At 41.4% G+C, this 21,299-nt stretch overlaps 3 protein-coding genes across 3 annotated transcripts; all 3 read right to left on the bottom strand.

Annotated features, from left to right (window-relative positions):
• Nucleotides 1-851: 851 nt before the first annotated feature.
• LOC311149920 (chitinase-like protein 4) lies at nt 852-3,390 on the bottom strand (the record flags this gene model as incomplete). Its single annotated transcript, XM_084187149.1, has 9 exons — nt 852-1,139; nt 1,436-1,555; nt 1,664-1,855; nt 2,043-2,163; nt 2,397-2,521; nt 2,598-2,763; nt 2,861-2,917; nt 2,990-3,239; nt 3,375-3,390. The coding sequence occupies 9 exons, from the start codon at nt 3,388-3,390 to the stop codon at nt 852-854; spliced, it is 1,335 nt and encodes a 444-aa protein (XP_084043275.1).
• Nucleotides 3,391-5,531: 2,141 nt separating this feature from the next.
• On the bottom strand, nt 5,532-14,682 carry LOC311149737 (solute carrier family 26 member 9-like). The gene is made up of 21 exons (XM_084186946.1): nt 14,670-14,682; nt 13,633-13,817; nt 13,258-13,397; nt 12,960-13,070; nt 12,682-12,857; nt 12,378-12,542; nt 12,118-12,270; nt 11,924-12,006; nt 11,664-11,811; nt 11,337-11,450; nt 10,994-11,071; nt 10,601-10,696; nt 10,399-10,505; nt 10,211-10,280; nt 10,010-10,102; nt 9,782-9,913; nt 9,413-9,664; nt 9,116-9,170; nt 8,433-8,569; nt 7,441-7,506; nt 5,532-5,612 (listed from the first exon to the last, which is right to left on the bottom strand). Exons 2-21 carry the CDS (start codon nt 13,755-13,757, stop codon nt 5,601-5,603), a joined length of 2,313 nt encoding a protein of 770 aa, XP_084043072.1. The 5' UTR covers nt 13,758-13,817; nt 14,670-14,682; the 3' UTR covers nt 5,532-5,600.
• A 240-nt stretch (nt 14,683-14,922) lies between these two features.
• On the bottom strand, nt 14,923-20,002 carry LOC311150014 (heme transporter hrg1-B-like). Its single transcript, XM_084187255.1, has 3 exons — nt 19,503-20,002; nt 16,745-16,912; nt 14,923-16,469 (listed from the first exon to the last, which is right to left on the bottom strand). The coding sequence occupies exons 1-3, from the start codon at nt 19,630-19,632 to the stop codon at nt 16,333-16,335; spliced, it is 435 nt and encodes a 144-aa protein (XP_084043381.1). The 5' UTR covers nt 19,633-20,002; the 3' UTR covers nt 14,923-16,332.
• Between the last annotated feature and the right edge of the window lie 1,297 nt (nt 20,003-21,299).

The following is a 21,299-nucleotide window of genomic DNA, read 5'->3' as shown; positions in this document are numbered from 1 at the left end:
ATAGAATAAGGCTGTAATGTAACAAAGTGTGGAAAAGGGGAACGGGTCTGAATACTTTCTAAATGTATTATTGCACTATTAAACAGATGAGTCCAGGGAAACAAAAGCCATGTGAAACTGCTGATGCCAAGTTCCTCCCCTTGCTCTCCAGCCTGCATTGCCCTTCTATAGAGTCAGCTAGGTCTCCATGGGGACAAGGCAGAGCGGAGTGCTCTCTCCTCTCCACAGCTGCGTCCTTCAATGGCCACTCAGACTGGGTGTTAATTACAGAAAGACCACTGTCTCACCATGCAGCAGATGGGCTTAGTCAGCAACTTCACTAGACACTTTTTGGAGGCTAAATCTCCTTTGTGAGTTCCCCGGCCCATACGGTCTGATTTGTGTTCGCCTTACACTGTAGTATACTGCCCCCTGGCATCGGAGTACAGTACTGCTAAGGAAGATATTACACTTTTTCTCAACTATGGGGAGGCTACAGTGAAGAGTCAACTGCAAACAATCTGAAAACTATCTGTCATTTAATGGCATATCGAAACTTTATAGTCAGCCATGGAAATGGAGTCATTCATTTTTTCAATATTTTATTTGTAAAGCAATAAAATTGGTCATAAAAACAAACTATTAATGCATAGTATTCCACCAGAGGCCAGAGTACAAGTTATGAAGCTAAATCTAAAGCCACATCTCTGCCATACCATGCTTGAAATCACTAAACAGAGCCAAAAAACAGTCCAACCCAATCTACCATATAAAAAATAATGATAATAATCTAATATCTTCATGCAGGGATGGGATGTATGAGTCTTGCCAGTGTGTAGTGAGTTAGGTTACAGTCACACTCCACTGTGTGATTAAGTGTTGTGGCGGTCAAGGTGACGGTGACAATGGACATGGTAACCTGGGTGATGGCTGTCATGGGAAAGGAAACCCCCATGACGATGTGGATGGCGATGGTGATAATGGTGGCGTGAGCGGTGGTGTCGTTTATGATGTCGTGGCCCCTTATCCCTGAGAAGAGATGCTTTGAGCAGCCTGGTGAACGGGAAGCTACCTTTGCCACACAGCGTCCCTGTGAAGTCGTCAAGATCCAGAGACCACACCATGGCTCCACCCAGCTCCTGACGCTGCAGCGCTCTCATCTGCAGAGGAGCAGGGGAAGGAAGGAGTTTTACACATAGCTATGATAGTTATTGGATCAAAATTAGTCAGCTGGCTAAACCTGGCATAATAACAAAAGTGTTGATTAATGTGCATTGTCCCTGTCAAATAAAGTAACAATGTAATAGAACTGTATCGGCTTGCTTGACATATAAAGATGATATATTTACATTTTATTTATATTTACATGTCATTTAGCAGACGCTCTTATCCAGAGCGACTTACATTTTTTTTTCTTCATATGTTGCACAGATGCTGTATTGACCTAAACATTTACCTTCTCCCTCAGGATATGTATATATTCAAAGTTAAGCCAGTGATCGTATTCATGTGCCTGGATCAGCTTCTCCCTCTTATCAAACTTCACCACCGCCCCAATTCTGAGGAACTGACACACCTATAGAGTGGGCAATAGAAACAGAACCTGGCAGAAATGTCAGCAAAGTTGGAACAAACCATAACATTTAATCAATGACAAGCCTATTGCACCAGGTATGCTATTTACCTCATAGTAAGCCATAACACGTACAGCGGTATCAGTCTCAGTATATTCCGCTGCATCCTCTTGTAGCTCTGTATCTTCCTTGTCATAATTTATCTCGTTCCCCAGGATCTGGGTTACAGGTGAGTAAGCAGGGAACCCCAGAGTCAGCTTCTGGGAAACCACTCCCTGAGAGAGCCAGTACTGCACTTGGTTCTGGGAAAACAGTACTGCATAAAGGTTAAATAGAAGGGACTAACAAACATAACATGTTCTTTGGAAATCATGAGTAGTAAAACCAGCAGACACAAACTTGATGTCCACTTAATTTCAACCAGCTCTGCCTATCAGGAATACAATTAAGTCCTTTATTTGTACTGAATAGTAGAAGTAGCGAGTGTACTTCTCTCTGAGATGTGTCCATAGCTGGATGCTTCAGGCTGAACAATGGACTGATGTGACCTGACATTCCCTCCAGTGGCCCATGGAGGTCAGCGGTCAACAAGGAGATGAAGTCAACATACCTACAGGGACAAAAGTCAGGATTACTTTCTTAGGACCATTTTTCATTACATGGAATACCAGTAAAATAATATGTGGTATGGTCTATCAACAAGTACTTCAATGAACGAAAATGTTACAAGATCATGCCGTTTGTAATGTCCCTTTGACTGTATCAGACATCAATCTAAAACTGTGAGAGGTGAGTTTCTCTCCACCATAGTCCCATACCACAGGGTGCTGTGTGTGGACTCACTGGGGAAAGGACTGTGCATCGTAGGCCTCTCTGGCATAGTCCACCAGGCCCGACACTGCTGTGGTGAGGAGCAGGGTCTCAATCCCTGAGACACGAGCCTCCTCCTGAATTCCTCCACGCAGCTCCTACGCACGCACACACTTCTCACTTTGACAACATCAAATTAAAATGCAAACATGAAGATGTCATCGTAGGTCTTACCTTGAGCAGATGAGTAAATAGATGTTTTCCCCTCTGTGCTCCATTAGAAGCAGAGGGAGGTTGCCACACCACATCCAGTCCATCAAAGCCCTCCTGCCTCAGGTGTTTCAGAGCAGACTGGACAAACGTCTTCCTCCTGGTGTTGTCAGAGGACATCTTTAGGAGCCTATGGTGGAGGGATAGTTGGACGTTACTGCTTGGGTGAAAACCTTTCAATTCCAAAAGCACCTAATTATTACTGTAAGTGCGAGTGGGGTACTGACCTGGTGTCAGTAAAGTTCCATCCCCCAACAGAAAGCAGAGTTTTCAGATCTGGGTTCCTGGTGGAGGGCAGAGAAGAGATGGAATTATACAACCTGATGGTTGTGGTAGAAACACTGATCCTGACACACCTCTCTTTGAGCATGTTGATGGAGCTGCAGAGGGTCCTGTCCTCCTGTGTGAAGGGTGTGATGTGATAGTCCTGGTCCAGGTTCATGTAGGCCATGATGATATGGGTGCAGAGGAACGGGTCAGCCATGTCCAGGCTGAAAGCAGGCACGTCAGGATGGTGCTGGGTCCTGCTGTTCACATAGCACACCAGTCGGTATTCTTCCCGAGTACAAATGGCTTTAGTGACCACCAGGCCGAACCAAACAAAAACTAAATGAAAGAGAGCAATATTTCAGCAATGTGCAACTACTATCCTCTCTACAGTACAATATCTAATGTGAAGGCAAGGCTACCATTTATACCAAGGAGATTATATTTGAATAGTAGGCCTACAATGTTCCTTACCTGCTGCCACATTCATGTTGGGCCGACGACGTCCAGGGGGGAAACGTATGTCTGACAGGGCAAGAAAGTAGGGTGGATCTAGGAAGATGATCGCTCAGGTTGTTTTGAAAAGCTGTGCCAAGAAAGACCACATTCTGTTTTTGTTACACTGATTTATATTTTACAGCTTCTAAAACCGAGCAGGAAAACACCACAACTGTACAATAAGATGGGTGTCATTTGATTATACATTGTATGCTTTAGCAACACGTTTAGTAATTGAATATTATTAATTCAATAAAAAAAAATAAGTTCTAAACATTTGATTCTCTTTCAGTGTTGTGTTACATCATATTCCACTAGTGGGAGATATTATTCCATGTTGACAACCATCCGTTATGATCATACAATTTAGAAAACTTGATATAAACATGTTGCAAAAATATTTTTTATTATAACGGAATTTGTTAGATAAAATATATATATATATATGTATATATATATATATATATATTAAGTTCATGTTGAGCACTCTATATTGTAGTAGTTTGTTCAAATCTAGAGAAAAACGGACATTCCACAGGTGACCTAATTAGCCTAGATACCGACAGTATTGCTGTTTATTTGCGCGCGACTTTACACAACTGTCCTCCCTTGTATGGATAACACCGGTGAAGGTCTCACTTCAAATTAGGAAAATCATTACTACATATTCACCTCAAGAAAAAAAAAAATAGGCTGTGATAGTCCTAATAACCACAACATGGGCCTATTGACCGACGACTTCTTCAAAACGTCGCACCTTCTTCTGTGGATTTTATATGGCGGTTGGCAACCAACTTTAAGGCGCATTACCGCCACCAACTGGACTGGAGTGTGGACCAGAAACGGTTAAGGTCTGTGGGCTATAAATGCGCTCTCACAGCCCGCAATCGGCGCCCTACTGGCTAAAGCGCACGTGCCATTACCAGAGTGGGTACACTCGCTATATAACGCAACATGTTTTGTGAGAAAACCATCAGTAGAATTGAAAATGCGATGGAAACCTATTTTATTTTGTATTCGGTAGCCTACATGGGAATTTAACTGCAAAATGTATTTTTATGTGCACTATGTCATCACGCAAATACTTTTATCTGTCGCCAATTGGATGGAAACCTAGCTATTGAGGTGAGGACATGGCCAATTTGGCCATCATAATCACCTTTCCCAATAGTATACAAATACGCCTGTATATTTAGAGAACTAAAAAAATTAAGAAAGGATTACACGTTAAACGAATTTGATTGGATAAAATGCTAGTGTCATGAAAGGTGCAACGGTTAGGTGTGATCATTGTCTGGAGGAGATGGAGACAGTTGAACATGTTCTATTTCAGTGCCAGAAATATGGGAGGGAAAGGGATTGTTAATAATTTGAGGAGTAATAGGGTTGAAGAGCCAGGATTAAGTGAACTGCTGTGGAAATCTTCAAGGGATGTAGTATTTAGGTATTTAAGTATGTATTTCGTTTCCTTAGGGAGACGAGAATATTGGGTAGGATTTACATGATGAGATTATTATTGGCGAAAGAGCAAGATTATTATGTCACCAGAATAAGACCCTCAATATTTATTGGAAAGGAGCATCAAGCTCATCACATTGCACTTTCCCCACCCAGTGAAGTTCATCATAATGTATTTCATCTGTAGCCTAATAAACTGCATGCTTTCCCGACAAGTCATAGTGGGAGGACCACACAACATGTCATCGTGTGACTCCAAGTTTACTTTCATATGATGGTTGTTATATAAATATTTGCGCATAAAAGCGTTTCCACCGACATTTCTAGCATAATTCATTTTATCGACACAAAAATATGCCAACTTGTCTAGGGTATTTTATTTTGTCGATATGTTCTGTTTCCATTGGGCCTGTCATGACATGTTTTTATCTGACATGCACTTTACTCGCATAAAAAGGTTGGACTGAAAGCTGAATAGTGAGACCAGTTGTTCAGTCACTACAGATATTTTACAGTATAGCCTATCACATGTTTATTATCATGATTTAGAGATCATCTAAGAACTATTTGTACAATACACAATAATTGAGATACAGAAATTGACTGTTTAGGCAACAACACTTTTTATTTGAAGAGTTTATTATCAACCTAAATGAATTTCAGTAACCGCTGACATATTACATTTTCCACGATCTTCATTTATTTAATACATTCTTCATACATTCAGTAGTAAAAATCCCATGTTCAAAACAGTTCCTGTGGAGAGAAAAGGATGATTAACAATTACTGTGGGTTGATACAGTTGAAGTCAGAAGTTTACATACACCATAGCCAAATATATTTAAACTCAGTTTTTCATAATCCCTGACATTTAATCCTTGTATAAATTCCCTGTCTTAGGTCAGTTTGGATCACCACTTTATTTTAAGAATGTGAAATGTCAGAATAATAGTAGAGAGAATGATTTATTTAAGCTTTTTAGTTCTTTCATTTTACATTTACATTTAAGTCATTTAGCAGACGCTCTTATCCAGAGCGACTTACAGTTAGTGAGTGCATACATTATTTGATTTTTTTATACTGGCCCCCATGGGAATCAAACCCACAACCCTGGCGTTGCAAACGCCATGCTCTACCAACTGAGCGACAACCCTGCCGGCCATTCCCTCCCCTACCCTGGACGACGCTGGGCCAATTGTGCGCCGCCCCATGGGTCTCCCGGTCGCGGCCGGCTACGACAGAGCCTGGATTCGAACCAGGATCTCTAGTGGCACAGCCTTAGACCACTGCGCCACTCGGGAGGCTTTCATCACATTCCCAGTGGGTCAGAAGTTTACATACACTCAATTAGTATTTGGTAGCATTGCCTTTAAATTGTTTAACTTGGGTCAAATGTTTCGGGTAGCCTTCCACAAGCTTCCCACAATAAGTTGGGTGAATTTTGGCCCATTCCTCCTGACAGAGCTGGTGTAACTGAGTCAGGTTTGAAGGGCTCCTTGCTCGCACACGCTTTTTCAGTTCTGCTCACACATTTTCTATAGGATTGAGGTCAGGGCTTTGTGATGGCCACTCCAATACCTTGACTTTGTTGTCCTTAAGCCATTTTGCCACAACTTTGGAAGGATGCTTGGGGTCATTGTCCATTTGGAAGACCCATTTGCGACCAAGCTTTAACTTCCTGACTGATGTCTTAAGATGTTGCTTCAATATATCCACATACTTTTCCTTCCTCATGATGCCATCTATTTTGTGAAGTCCACCAGTCCCTCCTGCAGCAAAGCACCCCCACAGCATGATGCTGCCACCCCCGTGCTTCACGGTTGGGATGGTGTTCATCGGCTTGCAAGCAATCCCCTTTTTCCTCCAGATATAACGATGGTCATTACGGCCAAACAGTTCTATTTTTGTTTCATCAGACCAGAGGACACTTTTCCAAAAAGTACGATCTTTGTTCCCATGTGCAGTTGCAAACCGTAGTCTGTCTTTTTTAAGGCGGTTTTGGAGTAGTGGCTTCTTCCTTGCTGAGCGGCCTTTCAGGTTATGTCGATATAGGACTCGATTTACTGTGGATATAGATACTTTTGTACCTGTTTCCTCCAGCATCTTCACAAGGTCCTTTGCTGTTGTTCTGGGATTGATTTGCACTTTTGGCACTGAGTTTGAAGGTAGGCCTTGAAATACATCCACAGAAGCTTCTAAAGCAATGACATCATTTTCTGGAATTTTCCAAGCTGTTTAAAAAGCACAGTCAACTTAGTGTATGTAAACTTCTGACCCACTGGAATTGTGATACAGTGAATTATAAGTGAAATAATCTGTCTGTAAACAATTGTTGGAAAAATTACTTGTGTCATGCACAAAGTAGATGTCCTAACCGACTTGCCAAAACTATAGTTTGTTAACAAGACATTTGTGGAGTGGTTGAAAAACAAGTTTTAATGACTCCAACCTAAGTGTATGTAAACTTCCGACTTCAACTGTAGGTAACCTAACGATTAGTAAACGGGAACCATCTGTTTTACAAGTTGCTTCATCAAGATAGATTATCTACAACAATGATAAATTGTTTATTTAGTCAGTGTACCTGCTCCAGATCCCTCTCCTCATCCTCCTGAATATTGAGGACCAGCTCCTGCCTCTCTTTCTCTGTCTGCAACCCCACAGAGAGACACACTTCAGTCAGGGAGCCTCTCCTTAACACCTAGCTAACTCAGGACTACACCCACATACGTTTATCATCTACACATTCATTTTATAATTGTATTGCTCTTTTGAACTCAACTTCTGGTTTGTAACATCATCTGAACAAGTGATTACCATGGTCATTCTGGTTCCAGGAGGCCATAGAGGTAATGGGAGTGAAAATAAAGGAGAAACAGACAGACAACTTGTCTTTCTCATGACCTCTGGCGACAATAGGTTTCAAAGGGAAGTTGAAAAGTTAATATTATAGGTAGTGGTGCCAAGTTTCCCTGGACTTGTGTTGTGTGATTAGCCTGTTTACCCTAACTGCCCCAGATAAGGTGGTGGAGGGTGAAAAGAAAGGAAGCAAGTGAATGTGCAGTGTGAGTACCAGGAACACAGCTAAGAAAATTCCCACCCTAACTTATCACACTGCTCCAAATTTCCCCTTCTCCCCATCAGACTTCAGAACAGTATCTACCTATCTCTTCCTTATTTTTGTTATAATAATATAATAATAATATGCCATTTAGCAGACGCTTTTATCCAAAGCGACTTACAGTCATACGTGCATACATTTTTTGTGTATGGGTGGTCCCGGGGATCGAACCCACTACCTTGGCGTTACAAGCGCCGTGCTCTACCAGCTGAGCTACAGAGGTTCTGTGAAGTGTTTGAGCTAGATTTTTTCCCATTGATTGGATAACTCAGAAGGAAGTGTTCCATCTTTGTCTTTGCCCAAATCGCAGACAAGACATAGTTCATGTGTACTGGGTGTAGATGATTTACATAGAAGAATCCCCTGCCTCTTGATTTACTTTGTCATTACTCAATGAGGATCTGTGAAGTGATTCATGGTCATAATGATAAGGTGTAGGAGTAGGTGGGACCTGCCTTTTCAGAGCCTCCATTGTTTCTCGACCTCTGTTGGGCACAGAGGATGGCGTCATGGACAGAGAGGAAGAGGTGACCTTGGGCAATACTGCCCTCCTCAAACACCCCTCCCTCCTCCAGCTCCTCGTACACCTGTGCTGTAAACACACACCAGAAATCAACAAAGTAATACAAGGAGCGAAACTAGGGAGTTCAGGGATTTTGCATGCCCTCTATGATACTAGGGTTTTTCTGTGAAAGACATTTAGGGACAGACATGGGCTTTTGTGGTAAGGGACTGAATTTTCCATCCAACGTGATGGAACTCAAATGACCTTAAACAACTTTTGGATCAAGAAACCCAAGGCATTGCATATATGATTCAGCAGAAGAACAGAGGCCACTTTGTAAATGAATGGTAAATTGATTGCCAACCTGCACTATTCCCTTTGATGAATCACCTCTTTATCTCAATAGGAAAAAGCGAAAAGGAGAAGGAAATGGAATATTCTAGATCCTATTATGGTCATGCTGAGATGGAATTTTAACCATTAACTATATTCTATTTAATCTTCTATGTGTCCTTAGTTTGCAGACAGTAACTCAGCTTTTTGCTCCTGCAAGTAAGATTCTGTTCCCATGACTACTATTGAAAGTCACCTGGCTGTTCGATAGGTAGCTACGTCATGAAAACTAGATCTTACCTTGAACATTGGCCAAGTAAAGCTTGATCCCCAGCAACTCATAGCTTGAGTTCATCTGTGAATGACAAACACATAACAGCACACATCAAGCCTCAACAAACTCTATGAGAGCTGCAGTGCATATCACTGTAAAAGTTCAAATGCATCCTGCACTTTCAGACTTACAGTAGTATCACTCATCATCTCACTATTCATATACTGCAGCTAGCATAATTGTAAACAAATGGCCAAGGCTTCAGCTAATGGGGATCCAAATAAAAGAAAAACAAAGAAAAACCAAATGGCTAGCTGTCTGACCTTGGTGAGTACTTTGATTCCCATGAGGTCTATGAAGCAGACCCCTGCCAGGTCCAGGATGAGGGTGTGGAAGGGCCTGGGTTGAGAGTCCAGGGTGACAGGGGAGGAACTGGGCTGTTCTGGGTCAGGAGGCTGCTCGCCCAGCTCAATGTCACTACAGTGGAAGTTGACATAGCTGGTGGGTGATGGTGGCGGGTAAGGATTGCCGTCGCAAATGCCAAAGTCATTCTGAAGCTCTAGCTGTGATATGGTCTAGACATGGGGGAGGACATAACCACAAAATAGTCAATTTAAGGTAGCTAGTTTAAACTGACTTTGGCCATTTTAATGCATGAATGCCCTTTGACCTGACGCCACTTGACCTCTGACCTCAGACTTCATGGTTACCAGAGAGCAGGGCTTCTTCTTCTTGGTCTTCTTGTTTTGCCCTTCTAACTCCTTCTGCTGCTTCTTCAGAAACTTCTTCCTGGCCAGGAGAAGTTTACCTGGGTCCAATCCAGTCTACACACAAACACACCAGATGGGAAATGATTCTAAACATAATTGACTTTGCATGGCTGAGAGAGGGATATGGCCATCCTATAGTCATTAAAGTACCTTTTTGATGACTTTCCGTCTGAATATCTCTGCATTTGCAAAATAGAGAGGGGAGCAGTAGTTCACTATTTTCACCCCCTCTACTGATTTCACCTATAGAAATAGAAAAATGTATGCATTCCATTAGATAGATTCACATTCATAAAACCTTGCTATGAAAGAAGACAAACAAAGTAAATGGTGGATACGATGTTTTACTACCTTGCTGTAGACCTTGGGATTTTTGTAGAGATCTGTGTCCATGATCTGAGCCATCTCTGAACCATTTCGACTGTGAAGAACAAAATATAACATGTATAATATATATTTTTAACAATTCAAAAACAGATGACTATAGCAAATATGCCAGTCTGTGACTTTTACTACGCAATCAGTGTTGTTTTACTTACAACTGGGTCTGGAAAATAACCACGAGGATGGAGAAGCTAACTCCAATAGCAACTCCATAAGGCAAACTCAGGAAGAACGTGGCTAAAAATGACACAACCCACACACACTGGACAAGATACAGGGTAATTAGAGCAGTATATTTGACAGTATTTGAGTATCGTCATCAGTGCTGACACTTAATCTGTGGGTCATTTGACTCACACAGTCCAGTTTGCTCTTCTTCCAGAGGTAATATGGGTCAGAGAGTTGCAGCAGGGTGTTCTTCAGGTTGACAGCTATCAGGGCTCCCAACACAGACTACAGGAATAAATGGTGATTAACACTCAATACCTTCAACATGTTATTTGTAGATCATGAACATGTATGATAAAAGATGAAACAAAGACGTCTTTTGATTTTCAACCTTCAGTGTTACTGTACGTCAGTGATTCTCAACCAGGGGGTCTAGGACTACTGGGGGGGGCCTCAGAGAGCTTTCAGGGGGTCCCTGATTTGAAAGCGCTTCAGTGGGCCCCGGAATGGAAAAGGTTGAGAACACCTGCTGTACGTCACTGTTTTTATCTTTTTTGAAAGCATTGAAATTAAGGTCCTCACCTTTGGTAGTGGTTTGAGGAAAGCCCCCAAGGCCAACATGGTGACCATGACCACCAGCATCACACACAGACTGGCAAACTGTGAAGGGGAAAGAAGAGGAGAGATTGTTTATTGAGACAAGATGACAATATTACATACTAACTGTTGTGTACTGAACAGAGCTCTGATGAAACTTGGTACATTATGTTAGTCAGTCAATCAACCAGAAAGTAAATTAACAAGTGAATGATTATTAAGTGAATTGTTAAGCATAAAAGTAAGAGGTATGTTCAATGAATACTGTGTTGTCTTGTGCCGTGCAAAGTTTCTACATGGCCCTGCTTCAACGCTCCCTGTGTCTGACCTGTGATTTTCCCCCAGCATTGTCTACTGCCAGGGTGACAGACAGAGCACAGCAGATCACATGGATCTTGAAGAAAGATCCCAGGAAATTACTGCAGCCCAGAGCCAACATCTCCTGCACAGAAACACACACTCCTATCAGTGTTTATAGTACACTATGATGAGTAATAGAGACTATATCAGAAAGCTTAGACATAGGGATTTGATGGCATTACATAAAAAATGGAACAACATGGGGTTTCCATCTCATATGTAAAAAAAGAAAAGAAAAAAAAGACAATAATGTAGATTTTCTTCCTTTCCCCTCATGCTTGTCCCCTATTCGTACCTGATTGGGATCCACATCGTAGCCATGCTTTGCTGCCAGTGTCCTGCCCATAGCCAGGTTGATCACATAGCCCACGATAGCCAGGGAGAAGGCTGTGCTCAGCATGTCATCCCACTGAATCACTGTTGGGAGGATCGGAGCAGGAAATCTAAAAGAAGAGGTTGGGATCACAGAACCTACTGTGTAAGGATAGACTGTAAAACAGCCATAATAGCAAACCATAACAGTAAACCTTTCTGGTAATGTTCTGTGTCCCTTACCCTAGGGGAATTTCCCCCACTATGTTCATGTGATACTTCTCAGGCAGGTCCAGGGGACCTGATATAGCTGTGGCCACCACCACCTGTGCAAAGGGAAGTTCTGGTTTAATCATTTATATTAGTCTTACAACTCCATAGCATAGCAAAGCATAGCATAGCATAAGAGGAACAGACTAGTCTCCTCCATTACTCACAACAATGATCTCCATGGGGATGGGGAAAGGCAGCTTGTGGCGGTAGCGTGCACTCAGCTCCTTCACTGTTATGAGAACCACACTACTGACCAGAGCAAAGACCAGCGAGGCTATGTTGGTGTCAGGCAGGCCATAAAAAATATCTTTAAGAGTCTGGGACAAAAAGGGACATAATTTTGCCAACCTTTAGAAACTTTAGAGAGGGGGATCATGGTTAGTGTAAGTAGTAATGTAGTTCTGCATGCAGATAAGAGACTTACATATATGGTGGCAAGTGGTCCACTGTAGGGAGGTACTTTAATACCAAAGATGTACTTCAGTACAGAGATGAGGATCTGTAGTCCTGCAGCCGTCATGAAGCCCCTGACGAACGACTCCGACAGGTAGATGGCCACGAAACCAAACTGCATTAGGCCCAGGCCCATCTGCTCAGATAGAATTTGTGTACCAGGTCATTTACATTTATTAAGACAGTATTATTTTCACGATACCACACTAAGGTAACATATTGTATTAACACTGTACAATGATGAACTAAGCCTCTACGTGGCCTTCAGGCCGTACCTGGATGATGGCAGTAAGGCAGGCCAGCGTTCCAGAGATGCCCATGCGAACCTCATTCATCCTGTCCTCATCCACTACTGTAGCATTGAGGGTGGCATTGAAGTGGCTGAAGTCAGACTCAGGGGCCAGACTCAGACACACCATTCCCACCATGATACTGAGCACGGCAAAAGTACCTGGACATAGAGATCACTCAATCACATCACAGTTTAAGGATCTAAAGTCTTTCATCTAAAGTCTTCAAATATCTTTGTAGATTTACAGTACATGTACAGTACCTGGGACCATTTGGTGAGCAGTGCCCATGAAGAAGTAGGGGATGAGGGGAAAGAAGGAGGAGTAGAGGCCATTGACAGGCGGTAGGTTAGCCAGCAGAGCAAACGCCATGCCTGCACAGAACATGACTCATGAATTGAATAAATCAACCATAATCAAGGGAAATATTAACTCTGATAATAAATTGTAATGTTAAAAACATCACTATGAAACTATTCTGCTTCCAACTCTCATCTGAGATTATATTTAGCAGGACAACAGCTCAAATGATGAAACAACAGAGGGAGGAGACTGACAAACCCTGAGGAACCTGAATGGTGCCTGCGCTGACCCCGCTAATGACATCACACAGCAGGTTCTCCTTCACCTTGTACTTGGGCAGCCAGCTCAGGATAGGCAGGTGTCTGAACAGCAAGGACTTGAGTCGAGACCCAGAGCACCTAATAATGTGCATCAGCATGCAAGTCTGGTTAGAACAGTCACCCTATGGCCTCATCGCTGTCTCCTCTTTATTTGGTATAGTACTAGCCCAGATCTCTCAAGGGGAACATCCTGGATTAAAATGTAAATGTCTTAATGAAAGTACTAAAGTTTTGTCAGATGAACTTCATTGACTCATGAAATGAGATAAACACTTGTGGGCTTTTGATAGTTAGCAGAATGTAAATACTGTACCTGAAGCATTTCTTCACTTTCTCTCCTATGGGGAAGGTCCGTTTCTTCTTGTCAAACTCCCCATCAAAGTCTGGGAGGGAGTAGGCTGGCCTGTTGATCACATAGCGTGGGCGCTCTTGTTGCATGGCTTCAGCCAATCAGAGGATAGTTAGACAGCCCAAGAATTGATGCTAGTATCCATGCAGCTGCATTGAGGTGTGAATGAGAGATTCAATTGCATTGATAAAATTACATTATAACATTGGTCAAAGGTTAGTCTGGTCCAGATCTGTTTGGGCTCTTGCCAACGCCATGGCTGTTATTGTCAAGCTAAACATGACTTTGGTGTGACAATTCCATAAGGAGTTGGCAAGATAGTTAGAAGAAACAGACTGGTACCCTTCCCTGGCTACTCAAATGACACTCACACAGCAGAAACTCGTTTCAGGTGGCTTAGTTGTTGGCATCCATATACAAGGGAGGTCTATGAATATCAAGCAACTATAATACATAGGAGGTGGTGGTTAGAAATGTGTACGGTTGAATTAAGCACCCTTATTTCCTGAGTATAAACCTCTCCTGTTCTGCTGGGTTCCTAATCTAACCTTGAGAGAAGTAGGCAGGTCCAGTGCCATTGTGTCGGAACAGAGCTAGATAACCAATCTTACAAACTAGAGGCACGTGGTCAGTCACACAACAGCCCCTCTCACACTACAAAGACCATGGTAATACTGAAATAATACTGTACTGAAACATTGGTTGAATAAATACATTTTACAGACCATAAAGATTAGATTTTTCAGTAATGCAAGTGAAAAGAATAGAGATAAAGAACTTATATTTTGAGATCAGAAAGATCTTATGTCATGCATGTGTGCCAGAGTCAGAATACAAATGTTATATCAGAGAGCCTACAGTAAGACAATAGACCACCAAGTGTCTTACATTTGACATGAGGTGACCTGCAACATACTAAGCATATTTCAAAATCAAACATAAGGCAGAGTAAAGTGACCAACAAATCGTAAACAAAGCAAGTATGCTGCACTGTACCGTACCGTCGGAGTGAACCATCTGATGGCACTGGTTTGAGTTCACATCCCAGAAAGGTTCATTATTTGTTTTATACTGCCGCTGTGCTGACACCTTCTCCATGGGAGGAGCCATACATGGCAAACCATGTCCTAGCTTAATTTAGAGGCAAAGTCATAGGCATCATGTTTAGTTGGAATAGTTAATTGTGGAAGTACAATATGATTATGGAAATTATTATTTAAATCAAGGATCTGTCTAAATAATAATATCATACAATCACAGTTCAACATTTATTAACAGACAATGTACAACCAAAATACATCTTGTGAATACAAAAACTCTTATCATGCAAATCGAAACAATTGTTTATTTAAAATATTGATCTCCCTCTCACCAACAGCCTCTCTCTCTCGCTCATACAAAAACACACCGTTCACACATTTGCAGACATTTCTATACAAATAGCGAAGGAGAACAGGTTTTAAATCAAGACCAACTTGTATAAGGTTGAAATTCTGTTTAAATACATTCAATATTTAATATGATAAAAACAAAGCAAAAAAAAGTGCTGATCAAAATGAATATAAGGAAGAAAACATATGAAGATAGAAACAGAGAAAAAGAGTTCCATACACCAGTGTATTAGTTTGCGTCATATCTATCCTCACGCTCTATGGCATTTTTTCTTTAAAAACAGATGGCAGCATTGGAAGTGCAAATCCAATGGAATTAATAACATAATTTAAAGTGCATTATTATGTATTACATCAAACATGTATGTGTGTTGTTTCCTAAAAGAGAATAACAAATATTCAAAAACATATGACAAGCCATCACCCAGACAGAGATAGCAATGACTGGCCAAATAAGCCTGCTCCCCCTAGTGGCGGAAGGAGAAACAGCAGATAGATCACGTAACACAATGACAACCTTTTTCCATGGGTGTATTTGATACTTCCTCATTAGACATGACATTGGATCAATACATTTCAACCTGAAACTTAAAATACAATTATTAAAAAACAGTGGCTTTTTAGAAAGCTTCGACCCAAATCCTCAGAGACAACCCCCACAGCCTATATGACCCAGTCTTGATCCCTAAGCCGCTCTACAAATAGCCTTGTGCAAATCCTTGCTTAGAAACATAAGCCACTGCTGCCTGCCATTACAGATAAGCAGTAGTTCCCCATCAGAAGGAGTTTTTCCAAGTGAATATAGGGCTACTCACTGGGGACCGAGTGGCGCAGCGGTCTTAGGCAGTGCTGGAGGTGTCACTACAGACCCGGGTTCGATCCCGGGCTGTATCACAATCGGCCGTGATTGGGAGTCCCATAGGGCGGCGCACAATTGGTCCAGCGTCGTCCGGGATAGGAGAGGGTTTGGCCGGGGTAGGCCATCATTGTAAATAAGAATTTGTTCTTAACTTGCCTGGTTAAATAAAGTTTTTTTTTTAAAGAGCTGTTACTGTATGTATAGTAGTGGGGGTTGACAACAATTTAGTGCTTGTCCGGAGTGTGTAACTATGTCGACCAAAAGTTCAAAGAACTCTTATGCAGCCATCCCAGCTTCTCCGAGCTCTCTTTCGTTGAAACCTATTTTTGAACAACTCTTCTGCAACTGGCTGGTTCCCCAAACCCTGCTCTGCAAAACTCCTACCCAGTGTATGGCGGGTAAAATGGAGGGTGATCAGAAGTCACTGAGGATACTGATGTCTGCAAACTCCTGGCGGTACCTGTGGGAGTACAGGGCCAGGAGGAAGGCCCATTTGAGAGTGAGGAAGCTCCAGACACAGGACAGGTACAGGCTCGTTGGGTCAGTGGGCGCTGCAGGACGGGAGAGAATATACAATTTGTCAAACGTTTTCAGAATATCTCTACAATGTTAATAAGCTGTTATTTATATATGGGGGATTGGAAGTGATGCAGACAATTACATTGATGGAAGTTACAATCTATCTGCAATATTAAAGCTGATCTACCCCCCAAAAATTAAAATAATGTAAGAAATAAAATACGTATTTACTAGTTGATATATAGTTTATAAATCTGTAATCAATAGTTATATATCAGATAAGAGAATATGAGACAGAAAGACTCACATTGCTTCTGTGTGATGGCAAGGGTGAGGAAAGTAGCGAAGGCCACCACAGCCAGTATGGAGAAGAGACCCCCAACGAAGATGAAGAACTTGAGTCCCTTCAGCCATGTGCGCCAGTAGTCCTGCAGGTACATAATGTGGGTGACAAGGGCCCAGAGCGCCAGCACTCCTGTTGGGTGACAGAAACATGTGGAATACTTGATCATACTCTCCAGAAAGGCAGGCATACTGTGAAACATCATGACTGAACTAGGACATAGTGACAGTGTGCTTAGTTAGGGAGCGTCACAGAAAAAGCCATTGGTGAACCAGATGTGAGGGGTCCTTGCGCTAATTAAAGGTTGTGATGCTAAATGTGATGCAAACAGTCAGCCTATTCAATTCACACCTCTAAGCATTAATTCAAAAGTTGTAAGTAATGGTCTCAGTTCATCAAGGTCTTAGGCTAGACCAGGGATGGGCAACTTTGATGGGGATGGGGGCCACAAAAAATCTGAACTCATCATGAGGGGCCGATCTACACCCCAAATTGCGAGCAAAACATTTGTGACCCCCTCGACAGCGGAGATTACAAAAATTACATTTTAGAGTTAATTTCGTACAATTCTACACATTTTGCCATGGGGTGTAGAGAAAATGTTGCCGTTTTAAAGAGTTTGCTTGCTATTCTATACATTTTGCCATGGGGCGGAGATGTACATGAGCTGTTTTACAGCTAATTTCCTGCAATTCTACACATTTTGCCATACGCTGAAGAGAAATGTTTGCAGTTTTTAATATTATATCTGAGTTAGACTGACTAACAAAATCAATGGGACTTACATAAGAAGAAAACTGCTGATGCACAACCAAATTTAGAAATCGCACCTTGTGTATTCTACTATTCTAACTCGAAACAGTAAGTTGAGACCCCGACTGAGTTCCTAATAAAAAATTAAATATATTTTTGTTAAAATTGATCCAAGGGCCTTCAAAAAAGTGCTATTTGTCCATCCCTGTGCTAGAGCTTTAAGCCTTTTTTTTGCTACAGTAACAACAAAGTATTACACAAAAACAACATTTCACAGAAACCATGAGAAATATCAAACAGGCTCTGAGTGATTTGCATGCACTGACATACTAGTGGAGGACATTGACAATTTTATTCAACATTGTGGTGAAATGCCCATTAAATGATGAAAAATGTATGCACTCACTAACTGTAAGTCGCTATGGATAAGAGCGTCTGCTAAATGACTAAAATGTAAATGTAAATTGTATCTAGGCCTAGGCCTACAAGTCTCTGGGTGGTCCTCTGTAGCTCAGCTGGTAAAGCACGGCGCTTGTAATGCCAGGGTAGTGGGTTCAATCCCAGGGACCACCCATACACAAAAATGTATGCATGCAAGACTGTAAGTCGCTTTGGATAAAAGCGTCTGCTAAATGGCATATAAATATTATTATAAGTCTGTCATGTGTGTGTTGTGAACAACATTAGCAACAACAGTGGAGATGTCGGCTCGACTTCAAATTAAAAGTCCCCAATTGAAACATGCAAACTGATAAAAACTGTGGGATCATGCCACAATTGGACTAGATAATGCTAAACAATGTTGGCATGTCGTTATATAAATTAAACAAATTAAAATAATTAGTTAATTTGACACGAAACAGTAAAGTCAGTTGAAATCGTACAGTGGATGTATTAGACTTCAGAATTGCATTGGGGGCATACTTATATGCACTGTACAGCCTTAACTATCTTGGGTCCATGAAATGGGGTATCAGCCTACTCAGTGACACCCACAGATCACAATTCTGAAGAGTTTACACAAATATTAGCGGCGTAGCTCTTATTGTGTAACTTTCGTAATCTGTGGGTTTTACAGAGTAGGCTGATACCTCATTTCATGGACCCATGATCCATAAGTAGCCCAAGGCTGTACAGAGCAGCTAACTAAGTATGCCCCCAATGCAATTCTGAAATCTAATATATCCACAGTGCAATTTCAACAGATGTATTTTTTCAAATTTAGTAATTTTTGTCTTTTGTTGAATTTCTATAACAACATTGTTTAGCATTATCTAGTCAAATTGTGGCTCATTCCACTATTCTTATCCGTTTGTATCAGTTTCAATCAATTACTTATATATATATATATATATACACTAGATGACTGTGTTGAAGCCACTGTTCCTCCATCTTGGCACTGCCCCACTGTTGTAAAATATATTTTGGAAGCTATAGAAATGCATTTATTAATGCCTACATTCATTTTTGCAATGTTTATTTTATTAGAGACACCTTAACGCATACTTTTACATTATATTATGTGTTACACATAAAAATAAATATAAAAACATTTTCCTTCAAGTATAATTTTTAGAGATTACTAATGTTACTATCTCCACTACAACAACAAAAATACTTAAAATACATGCAATTTTGTCCTTGAAACATTTAATTGAAATACTGCAGAATTTCATTCATTCCTGCATTTAATTGAAATACTGCAGAATTTCATTCATTCCTGCAGAGGACTTTTCCTAAGGCCCCTTCCTATTCGGGATCCTTGGGACGTCCCTACCCCATTGAAGTTTACATATAAAATGGCTATGTTAGGGTTTAGGGTAGGGACGTCCCAAGGATTCCAGATAGAAATATGGTTTCAATGGGAAACTTTTATTTTGGAGGCAAACCCCCGATTCCACTATTGTTGCTCAAGCTAATGTTGTTAACGACACACTGGTATGTCCGTCATGCTATGTTGATACTGTACCTGACAATCCGCCCATTGCCGCCGTCCACTGTTGTTTGTATGCTATGTTCCAGACCAAAAAAGCTGAAAATCCAACCAGCATACCAAAGGTAGCATATCCTATACTGATGTATGTTCTACTGTTCCCCATTAACACAGATAAAACGATATCTTTAGGTTGAAAAGTAAACAAATAAATAGACTATATAGACGGTCAATAAAAAGGCATAAAACGTAGCCTGACAGATTTAGACAAACACAGCTCACATAGTACAGTAATTACGCAACAGCAGTCCTGGCTGGCTGGCTGCTGTATCCTGAATTCACACGAACTGGCTATAAAACAACTGATTTCAACTACATCGAATGAACCATCGCGAATTGATACAATCGAATTGGTTATCGAGCGAATACAACACTCGCTACAAGTATGTAAATTACACTCCACCGACAACACAGTAGCCTACAGTGGCAACAAAATAACAATTTATCCCATCCGCCCAGGAAGCTTCATCTTCTTCGTTGGGGTTTTACAGCGGACTATCTCCAAAAAGTTGAATTGCTGCCACCTACTGTGCGGGATAAACATAAAAAGATGCCAAAAGACAAAATTATGTGGATAAGAACATACTCAGTGGTGGGAAAAGTACCCAATTGTTATACTTGAGTAAAAGTAAAGATACCTTAATAGAAAATGTCTCAATTAAAGAGTTGGTTTTAAATATACTTAAGTATCAAAAGTTAATGCAATTGCTAAAAGGCAGAACACACCCCCATTCACATTGACAGGGCTGTAGTTGAGCGGGTCGAGAGTTTCAAGTTCCTTGGTGTCCACATCACCAACAAACTAACATGGTCCAAACACACCAAGACAGTCGTGAAGAGGGCACGACAGCTCCTTTTCCCCCTCAGGAGACTGAAAAGATTTGGCATGGGTCCTCAGATCCTCAAAAAGTTATACAGCTGCACCATCGAGAGCATCCTGACCGGTTGCATCACCTCCTGGTATGTCAACTGCTCGGCATCCTACCGTAAGGCGCTACAGAGGGTAGTGCGTACGGCCCAGTACATCACTGGGACCAAGCTTCCTGCCATCCAGGACCTATATACCAGGCGGAGTCAGAGGAAGGCCAAACAAATTGTCAAAGACTCCAGTCACCCAAGTCATAGACTGTTTTCTCTGCTACCCGCACGGCAAGCAGTACCAGAGCGCCAAGATTAGGTCCAAAAGGCTCCTTAACAGCTTCTACCCCCAAGCCATAATACTGCTAAACAATTAATAAAATGGCCACCCGGACTATTTACATTGACCCCCCATACCTACATGTACAAATTACCTTGACTAACCTGTACCTCTGCTCATTGACTCGGTACCGGTACCCCCTGTATATAGCCTCGTTATTGTTAATTTATTGTGTTACTTTTTATTTAATTTTTTACTTTAGTTTATTTAGTAAATATTTTCTTAACTCCTTTTCTTGAACTGCATTGTTGGTTAAGGGCTTGTAAGTAAGCATTTCACGGTAAGGTCTACACCTGTTGTATTCGGCACATATGACAAATACAATTTGATTTGATTTGAAAGTATCAAAAGTAAATTCTATAAATAATTTCAAATTCCTTACATTCAGCAAACCAGACAGCGCGATTTTCTTGTTTTCATTTTTTTTATGGATAGCCAGGGGCACGTTCTAACACTCAGACATCATCTACAAACAAAGCCTTTGTGTTTGTGAGTCCGCCAGATCAGAGGCAGTAGGGGTGACCACATGTTCTCTTGGTAAGTGCGTGAATTTGACAATTTTCCTGTCCTGCTAA

The sequence above is a fragment of the Coregonus lavaretus genome (assembly GCF_964263955.1).
Source record: "Coregonus lavaretus genome assembly, chromosome: 22".
Taxonomy (NCBI): domain Eukaryota; kingdom Metazoa; phylum Chordata; class Actinopteri; order Salmoniformes; family Salmonidae; genus Coregonus; species Coregonus lavaretus.
The sequence above is the reverse complement of the archived record's forward strand: the minus strand, read 5'-3'. Positions and strand labels throughout refer to the sequence as shown.

Coding starts and splice junctions, on each gene's coding strand:
- LOC311150014 (XM_084187255.1), bottom strand. CDS start 19,632: ATGGGGAACAGTAGAACATACATCAGTATAGGATATGCTACCTTTGGT. Junction 16,913..19,502: donor GGCAATGGGCGGATTGTCAG/GTACAGTATCAA, acceptor GTCACCCAACAG/GAGTGCTGGCGCTCTGGGCC. Junction 16,470..16,744: donor TGCCATCACACAGAAGCAAT/GTGAGTCTTTCT, acceptor CCCGTCCTGCAG/CGCCCACTGACCCAACGAGC.
- LOC311149737 (XM_084186946.1), bottom strand. CDS start 13,757: ATGCAACAAGAGCGCCCACGCTATGTGATCAACAGGCCAGCCTACTCC. Junction 12,007..12,117: donor TCCCCATGGAGATCATTGTT/GTGAGTAATGGA, acceptor CCCTTTGCACAG/GTGGTGGTGGCCACAGCTAT. Junction 11,072..11,336: donor ATGCTGGGGGAAAATCACAG/GTCAGACACAGG, acceptor TCCCCTTCACAG/TTTGCCAGTCTGTGTGTGAT.